The 9,230-nt window shown below is 65.9% G+C and overlaps 2 protein-coding genes across 2 annotated transcripts; one reads left to right on the top strand and one right to left on the bottom strand.

The window, feature by feature from the left end:
- Positions 1-168: 168 nt before the first annotated feature.
- Positions 169-2,220, bottom strand: MNEG_10739 (hypothetical protein; the record flags this gene model as incomplete). The annotated part of the gene is made up of 4 exons (XM_014040790.1): positions 169-725; positions 907-1,137; positions 1,370-1,552; positions 1,929-2,220. The coding sequence occupies 4 exons, from the start codon at positions 2,218-2,220 to the stop codon at positions 169-171; spliced, it is 1,263 nt and encodes a 420-aa protein (XP_013896244.1).
- A 4,343-nt stretch (positions 2,221-6,563) lies between these two features.
- On the top strand, positions 6,564-8,796 carry MNEG_10738 (hypothetical protein; the record flags this gene model as incomplete). Its single annotated transcript, XM_014040789.1, has 4 exons — positions 6,564-7,601; positions 7,849-7,953; positions 8,156-8,546; positions 8,780-8,796. 4 exons carry the CDS (start codon positions 6,564-6,566, stop codon positions 8,794-8,796), a joined length of 1,551 nt encoding a protein of 516 aa, XP_013896243.1.
- Between the last annotated feature and the right edge of the window lie 434 nt (positions 8,797-9,230).

Below are 9,230 nucleotides of genomic sequence, written 5' to 3'. Positions count from 1 at the left end.
CCCCCCCCCTTCCCCTCCTTGGCAGAAACAATGAACATTAAGATCATGTCAGCTACATCATTTCAAATCCACGCCAGCCACGTCATACGACATCGACCCAACCCTGGATGTCCCGCTGGCATGAGGTGCCTCTAGACCCTAAACCCTAAACCTTAAAACCCCTAAGCCCTAAGCCCCACCAAGGTGCTCCTCGCTCGTAAACTGCGCCAGCCGCGCCACCGCCTGCGCCAGCGTCCGGGGGTCGACGTCGTCCCCATCATCCTCCTCGTCCCCCCCCTCGCCCTCCCCGACAGCATCAACGCCCTCGCCACGTCCCCCGGCGCCGGCGCCCCCTGTTCCCGGTTCCCCTGCGCTGGGCGATTGCTTCGCAGGCGCTGCGGCCCCGTCGGCGCCGCTCCCGCCGCTCGCCGCGCCCAGGCCCGCGTGCGTGTGGGCGCCCGCGTCTTCCTCGCCGTCCGGCGGCGGCGCGGCCGCGAGCAGCAGCGCGCCGGCCCGCGGCGCCGCGGCGCACGCGTGCGGCACGTCCGCGGTCGCCTGCAGGCGCTGCGCCGACTCGAGCGACAGCGACAGCGGCGGCGGCGCGGCGCCGCCTTCGCAAGCGTCGCCCGCGTGCGACTCGACCCGCAGCAGCAGCGCCCAGACCTCGCAGTGGCGGCGGGCGCCGCTGCTGAGGCCGCCGGGCGGCGCCTCCTTGACCGCCCACACAATGCAGTGGACCAAGCCCCCTGCGAGTCACGCGCGCCGGTGGTTGGATGAAAACATCCAACATGATGCATACTGAGCTGTTCGGCCAGCCGACGCCTGATGACACCTGGGGTTTCCGCCGCCCCTTCTGGGCGCCGCGCCAACGCGCGGCTGACCATGCCCATGCAAGTCTATATGGATGTTCTTTCTGATGTTCAATACAAGGCGCCTCCCATCCAGGGGCCCAAAGCCCGGGCGGCGGCGGCCCGCCAAACGGCAGAGCTGCAGGCCATCGCCGCCCCATCCACGGCCTGCCGACCCAGCTCAACCCCCCGTGCCAGCGCCGCGGCTCGCCTGCGCCTGCAGCAGGGAACGCCTCGAGTAGGACGAACGGCCGCACGCCCGCCAGCGGCGCCCGCGGCCGCAGTGGGAATAGCGGCGCGGACCGCAGCACTGCGGTTGGGGCAAGGGAGGAGCAGGGGGCGGGGCTTGGTTGTCGCGATCAGTGCGCTTCCTCCCCCAAAAATCACACCCCGCGGCTGCGACCTGACAGCCGCCCCGGGGATTGCACGAAGACGGAGCGAGCGCGCGCAATTCAACACATGCATAGAACGCCGCAACGGCGGCAGCGGCATAGGCAGCGGCAGCGGCAGCGGCAGCGGCAGCGGCAGCGGCAGCGGCTCACCCGCGCCGCCCTCTCGCAACTCGACAGCTCTCAGGTCCCCGCGTCCCTCCGACACCAGCAGCAGGCGCCCCGCGCCGCCCTCCGCGCCGGCCAGCGGCGCCAAGGGCGCGGCGGCCAGCGATGCGTCCAGCGGCGGCTCGGCCGGCTGGGTGGTGGGGTCGGCCGCTTCCAGGGCTGGGAGCTCTGGTGAGGGTGGGGTCGGGTTGGTGGGCAGGGGGTGGCGGTGCGGCTGGGAGTCAGGCGCTGGGAGAGCATGGTCAGGTGGTTCTGAGACCAGGGGACGCAGGAGTGATGAGGTGATAAGAGGTCAGGGGATCAGGGGGGGTTACAGAGCCGGGGGAAGGGGCAGGGGCGCGAGCAGGGGCCATCCGCGGATCGCGCCGGCAGCTGCGGGGTCCCCCCCCCTAGAATGCGGCTGCCGGGGCTTGTGGCTGGCTTGCATGCCTTTAAACGTCCAATCACATGGACATGCAACACATAAAGGCGTCTGCTGATGTCAAGCCGACCCTGTTGCAGCGCCGCGCTGGCTAGCCAAGGTGCCCCCCCCCCCATGCCCCACCTGCCAAGGGTACCACCGCAAGCGGCACGCCCCCTCCTTCGCCCGGCGCGACCTCAAACACCTCCAGCGCGCCGCCCGCCGCGCCCGTCAGAACATAGAAACGGCCGGCGCTCTGCACCAGGTGGTTGCGCAGCGCTGCAGCGCGGGTGTGCAAGTAGTCGACCGCGTCGCTCGCCGCCAACCGGACAGGCGCCGGCAGCGGCGCGGCCGCGCGCAAGGGGCCTGGATCGTGACCGAGTCGCCAGCTATCAAAAACCCTATTGCGAAGCTTTCCATCGATAGAGAGCGACATGACGCTGATCGCAGATCGCAACTAGCGCGTCTGAATGCAACCGTAACCGCAAAGCTTTCTCAAAATTACAGTGCTTCACTGCCACATTGATAGTGGCGTCGTAGCCGATCTGAACTGATTGGAATCAGCGGGGCGTGACCCAGTGACGAAAGCATGCTCAGCACGAGCAGCGACAGCAGCAGCATAACCAGAGGGGGCCCATCAGGCCCCGAGACAGCCATAGCAGTATAGCGTGTGAGTCATTGTAAAGCGCTACTATGCACTCTCAAGTAAGGCCAGCTTCAAGTGTATGTGGCCATGCTGAGCTGCAACAATGTCCTGCCAAGGCATGGGGGTGCCGGAGAGCACCACCAAGTGGTCCTGGTTTGGCAATTGACCGCCATGCTGATGGACCCCCCTGGTGGTTGGTGTTACTGCATGGGCATCCACATGTGATGGGCATCACACATGTTTGGGGGCATCACACATATTCAGACAGATGGGTTTTATACAAGGACTCCAACTCTTGAAAATGCACGACGCGATGGCGACGGGCAGCTGTATGGGCCGGCCGACGCGCCAGAGGGCAGGAAGGATGCCGCAGAAGGGCTGCTGCCTAAAGGACAGCTCACATATGTTTTGAGCGTTGGCATTGCCACATGATGCCAGCAGAGGTGAAAGTGGGGGGGGGGGCGATGGTTGGGTGGCAGATGGTTTTATGTCTTTGAAGCTTTTCACAGCCCAAGAAAAGCTTGTTATGCGGGGCCCATTGAGGTGTGGGATTTAGTACAGGCAGCACAACATGCAACGCTCTGCAAAAGACTGTACAGTCATGTGGGTTGAGACGGCCAAGCACAATCGCGCAGCCACGCGGGCAGCCGCACGAGCGTCAAGCAAGTGCACTTGCACGTCATGGCTGTGCTTGGCGCCTAACATGCGCCGGTGCGGTTGGCAGCTGTGGCCACCAACAAGTGCGACTTGGCAGCACTTGCACGCGGATGCTAGAGGAAAGGAGTTTGATTTGTTGTGGTGTCAAGTGAGTTGGTACTTGGTGAAAGAATGCACTGGCCCGACCGGCCGGGCGGAAGACAATGTATATCAGCTTTGGGCATTGGTGCGCGCTGGGCCGCGCGTCATGTGCGGGATTGTTCAGCGTAAGATCACAGCTGACGCGGCCCTGCTACACAATTTGATGCAGTTGGCTGGGGCAAAGCGGGCTGCAGCACGCATGCCAAGAGGAAGGCATGTCGGCTGCGGCGTTAGGCACAAGGCGAGGCTGGGCGGTTGAGGCCGGGACATGGGGCTGGGCTGTCAGGGGTCCTGGCTTTGGGTCTTCACAAGAAGCCATGGTGCGGTGCACTTGCAGGTGCGCAGTGAGCGGGCCACGACACCCAGGCAACTGAGTGTAGGCATGTCTTCGTCCGCCGCCACGCCTTGAGCTGCATGGGAGACAGATGCCCTGTATGCGGGGGTGGGAGAGGGATGGAGGGGTTGGTGGCTCGAAGGTGGCTGCATTCTCAGGGAGAAGCAGAGGGCGTGCGCACACTCCAGGACTACCCCTCGACACGCTCAAACAAACGGCGGCATCCAGCATCACGCCAACATGCATCACTCAAACACAGTACTGTCTGCTCAGTGTATGTTAACATAGGTTGCGTTCATCGAGGGGTTGACCCACTCAAACAAGAGGTGTCAGAAGGTATGGTGTATCTTCACTGCAGACGCTGTTCAACAACATGGCATGGGGGCCTGGCAAGCATCAGGCAGCATGCAAGAACCCTCACCGAATCAGTGACAGCGGCATGGCACAGCCGTGGCAGCTGGCTGGGGCCGGCATGCGACCGCCGATCTTTGAATTGCCAGCGGCGGATTTGTGTTGCCATGCCGGCGGAGGTGCACTTTGAGACCAGTGGTGGGCTTGGAGTCAGATCAAAGCCGCCGCGGCGGCTGCTGTTGCCACTACTTTGCAGGGTGCCGCGGCTGGTGCTGGAACTGAAACCGAGCAACGTCCGGGAATCCAGATCAAATCCTGCGCCAGCCTCGCATAATGACGGCCATTTCAGGTGTGCTCAGCGAGATCATGTGCCTGTGTAATCTTGAGGGTGCAGCCTCATGGAGGTGAGTGCACGCAGAAAACATGCGAATTTGCTCGACAAGTGTCCAATTCTAAAGCGTTGCTGGACAATCCAGGGTAACCTGTGGTCGCTCAGCTGCCGGTTCATCAAGGCTGAAGCAGCTGGACTGCATGGCCGAAAGCGACATCGGGTATCGTATGAGTGCAAGTAATCCTACTGCAAAGTCTCTGACCTTGTGTGCCTAGGAGGGATCATGCAATCAAATCCCGATGGTGCGGCCACTGCCGGAGTGCCCTGCAACCAAATCCCAAGCAACCACCTCATAAAAGTGAGGAGCGCCGAGGCGCCATCAGCACGCGACCAGCGCCCCAATTCTTCCATATGGCAGCTGCGAGATGAGTCTTCTTCAGGAACTAAGCCTTGCATCCCTGCCGGCCCCATTCAGGACACTGCGGGTCAGCTGCTGTGCCATGTGCTAGTTCAGTTGCACCCCTGCCGTCCGGGGTGCTCCTCTCGGCTGCCAGCCTGGAAAACAAGATCACACTGGCCTGCGGATTCCGAAGACTCTGGAAAGCCGCACTGCGCGCAAGGGCGTCACGCGGGCCAACGGCAAAAAGGCGACGCTGGGGCGGCGCACCCCAGGTCGACGGTCAGCGGGCTTGTCCCAAGGCGCGGTGGCAGGGCAGGCCTCGCAGCAGGGTCCGTCACAATAAGTGGCTGGGCTAGGGCAACGAGACCACCTCATGGAGTTAAGAAGAGCATCAAGAGGGCTGTGCAGGCACCACAGGGCTGCGGTACAGTATCCTTGCACAAACACATGCAACCCTTCCAAGCCATGCGGCACGCAGCTCGAAATCAAGGAACTTCTTTTCTGATTCGTATTGGCTGGGTGTTGCGCGCCGGGTGATGCATTTCGGGTGACGCACCCCACATGCTTGCTGTCAGATAGACGAGGCGGCTGCCAGGTGGCCAGTTTAGGCGATGCTGCTAATGGTGCCGGCGGCGTCACTACTGATGGTGTTTCTGGCTTCGACGAAAGCGGCAGGCGGCGTTTGAGGCACGGTTGCGGTGAGGCTGGGGGGCGGGGGCTGGCCGGGAAGTGCAACGAGCACCAGCTACTCATGTGTTAGCTTGGTCTGCCGAGGACCACCCCGCATGAGGCCGGCGGCCAAGGATGGTGCCGGCAGTGGTGACAGTGGTGATGGAAGAACAAGGGCAGAGGGTGAGGCGGGGGACGGGGGGGTCGGGGCGGCGCAGTTGCGACGACACTTGCCTGCAGAGGGATGAGGGAGCCGGCGGTTGACCGCTGACTTGGCAGTGCCCTCGACAAACGCTTATCGGCACCCCGGTCTTCATCAAAGCGGGTGGAATAAACGTGCATAGGCTCAGAGCGTGTGTGCGATGTGCAACGCCAGGGGTTTCCTTTACATGCGGCGCGGTGTCAGCGTGGTCGTGGCTGCCACATCATACGGCTGCCATGGAATCCGGGCGGCCCTCACAGACGGCCTTTGTTGGGCGCCCCATTCACTCGTTTCAATCCACTACGAATGCCCGTCATCAACTCGAATGAGCCATTTCCGCCCAAACGCGCCACAATGAGGACCCAGCCCTTGCATCGGCCCCCGCGCCTGGGGAGGGGATGCGTCCCTTCACCGGCACGGCGTCTTGCTTGCAGCCGTATGGTTCGTATCAATGTCATAGCGTCGCCCTCACAGCCCGCGCGGCAGCAGCTGCAAGAGGAAGGCGGGGAAGAGGTTCCCGCCTCCGTTGCGGCACCCTGGCAGCTCAGGCTGCCCTGGGGCAATCCAGTGTCTTCCAGCGAGCAGCACCAGGTCCAAGAGGTGGGCTTACTTCAGATCAGACCGAAGGCGCTGCCCTTGAAAACGCTCTGGCGCGGGCCGCCCGCGCGCCTCCGCATATGTGATTTGCGAGCCTGTTTAAGTAATTTTGATCGCTTCGCGGTCGCTGGCCTTGCGGCTCGGGTGCATGAAGCAATTGCAGTTGCGCGTCAGCGCCGCCACCTGCTGTTGCCGCGGGCAAATGGATGGCTCCAGAACCGCGTACAGGCCGCTGCCGCAGTGGCATCAGGCTTAAGCAACGCAGGACAGCTCAAACCCACGCGGCCACATCCAAAAGCGCAGCCCAAGCAGCGGCCCCGCCGCCGCGGCGCCACAGCTCCCTGAACCACTCTTCCTCGCCACGGTCCGGCGCCCCATCCCGGTCAACCCTCACCCTTCCCGCCCGCGCTCGGGCCCATCCCCCCAACCCCGTCCCCAGGCCCTCGATCGCATGCATGACAGCCCTGCGGGCGCCCCGGTGGACATCACCGCGTTCCTGCGGCCGGTCCAGTCGCATGACCTCAAGCAGCTGCGCATGCTCGCGTCGCTTTGCGGCTTGACATACTACATGGGTACCCAGGTCACACCCCGCTCCCTGCTGCAGCGCCACCGCCTCGACCTTGTCAGCACCAGCCTTGCGTGCGAGCGCATAGCCTACGAGCACCAGGCGGGGGCACGGGAGGTGGTAGAGGAGGGCGACGGCTGCTGCATCAGCGCCGCCGACGCGGCGGCGATCTACGCTGACCGGGACAGCTGCATGGACGCGGCCGCCGCGGACGTCGGCGCGGCCGCGGCCAACATTGTGCCTTTCTCGCGGTCCCTGGTTGGCGCCTCTGTGCAGCAGAACCAGCAGCGACGGCGGCAGGCGGCGGCGGCTGCCGCCGCCGCGGTGACCTCGGGTGGTGCCCCTGTGTTGCTCGCGCCGGCCGCGGCTGCAAGTTCTTCCAGCAGCAGCGATAGCGACGGCGACGATGTTGGCGGCAGCAGCAAGCCCAATGGCAGCGGCGGCTGGAAACCGGCCGACCTCGTAGCCGCGAAGCTGGGCGAGGCCGCGGCCGCCGCATCTGCCGCCGCCCTCGCGCCGCTCGCGCCGCTCGCCTCTGCCGCCTCCGCGGCCTCCGCCGCCGCGCTGGCGCCCCTCGCCTCCGCCGCCGGCAGCCTCTACGCAGGCGGCCTCGGCCTCGTGTCCTCGCGGCTGCTGCCGACCGCGGCGCAGCTGCCGCTGCCGCTGCCGCTGCCGGAGCGCCTCGCGGGCGCGGCCATTGCCGGCATTGCGGGCATGGAGGTCGCGGCCAGCCACCCCAACGGCGGCGAAGTCAAGGCGGCGAGCACCAGCCCGGCCGCATGCCCCAGCGAATGGTTTGTCGCAGATGACCCCCGCGGCCACACGCGGTACTTTGTCATCCAGGGCAGCGACTCCCTGGACCACTGGAAGACCAACCTAATGTTTGAGCCGGTGCCGTTTGAGGGCGAGGAGCTCGGCATCAAGGTGGGAGGGCCCTTAATTTCTCAACACAGCCGCTGTCCCGCGCAGAGCGGCGTGCCTCAGACCAGGCGGTCGCGCAGCTGCGCGCTCAGATGCGTTAGCGCCACCACAGGGTGCCCCTGGCCCCGCCTGATGACCCGACCCATCGGCCATCACCTCGCCCCTGTCGGCGCAGACCTGTGCCGACCTCTGCCCCCCTTGCGCCCCGCGCCCCGCGCCCTGGCCCTGCCACCGCCGCTCCCTACCCCAGGTGCACCGCGGCGCGTACGAGGCGGCCTGCGCGCTGTACGACCGCTTCCTGCCGCTCGTGCAGGAGCAGGTCCACTCTCACGCCCTTGCCAGGGTCGCCTTCACGGTGAGAGGGCAGCGCCCCGCCCTCCTCCCCCTGTCCTTTCAATCACTTGTCATGGGGGCCGCCTCGTCAGCCCTCCCCGTTCGCCCCGGCAAACCCAACACTTTCAACCATTTCCCCCCGCCACGCGTCATTGGGCCGCCTCCACACAGTCGGTTAACCTTACTCTTCCTCAACCCCCTCTCCCCGCCCCCCGCTACCCCAGGGCCACTCCATCGGTGGCTCCATGGCCACCCTCCTGGCCCTCATGTTCCGCCACCGCGGCGTGCTGCGCGCAGACCAGCTCGCCCCCACCGTCACCTTCGGCTCCCCAGCCATCCTCTGCGCCCGCGCCCGCGGCAGCCGCGGCGGCGGCAGCGGTAGTGGCGCCTGCGGCTCGGCGTGTTCCGGCTGCGCCGCGCCATGCGCGCGGAACGGCGGCGGTGCGGGCTGCGGCTGCGGCGGCGGGCTGCTGGAGCGGCTGGGGCTGGCGGAGGGCGCGGTGCGCAACGTGATCATGACGCGGGACATTGTGCCACGCGCGTTCGCGTGCGACTACAGCCTGGTGGCCGACATTCTCAGGAGCTGGGGGCCGCAGTGGAGGTGGGCGCCGGGGTGTGTGTGCAGGGCAGGTCGACGATTGTGCGGCTCGGCCCCTTTGTTGGCGCGGTGTGTGTGTGTGTGTGTGTGTGTGTGTATGCTGTTGAATATGCTCGCGGCTTGTTGTTGCGGCCGCACAACAAGAGGTCTTGGTTGGACGAGCGCCGGCCCACCATTGATGTCACCAGTCGACGCATAAACCTGTTCCCTTCATCTTGTCCTCCCTTTCTTCCACCCACCACCCACCCAGGGACCACGACTGCCTGAACTGGGCGGACCGCAAGCAGATGTTTGTGCACATCGGCAGGACCATCGTGCTCCAGCCGTCCCCTGAGCTCCGCTTCGCCGCCCCCGAGCCCCCTTTGCCGCTCCTGCCCCCCGGCGGCGCCGCCCACGAGCTCGCGCCCCCGACGCTCGCCGCGCGCATGCGAGCCGCCGGCGCGCGGAGCGCGGCGGCGCGGGAGGGGCGGCCGCTGGCGCGGGAGGCGGGGTGCGTGGACGAGGCGCTTGCGGCGCTGATGGACAACCCGCATCCTCTCGAGACGCTGGGGGACCCCGCGGCGTACATGGAGAGCGGCACAATCAGCCGATACCACAACCCGGACAACTACTGCCGCGCCCTCGGCCGCGTTTTGGCCGAGCAGCGTGCCGCCGCCGCCGCCGCCGCCGCGCCCCCCCGAGCGCCGCGGCGCGCCCGGACG

This window comes from Monoraphidium neglectum (genome assembly GCF_000611645.1).
Source record: "Monoraphidium neglectum strain SAG 48.87 unplaced genomic scaffold scaffold02439, whole genome shotgun sequence".
Taxonomy (NCBI): domain Eukaryota; kingdom Viridiplantae; phylum Chlorophyta; class Chlorophyceae; order Sphaeropleales; family Selenastraceae; genus Monoraphidium; species Monoraphidium neglectum.
This window is presented reverse-complemented; position numbering and strand designations above follow the sequence as displayed.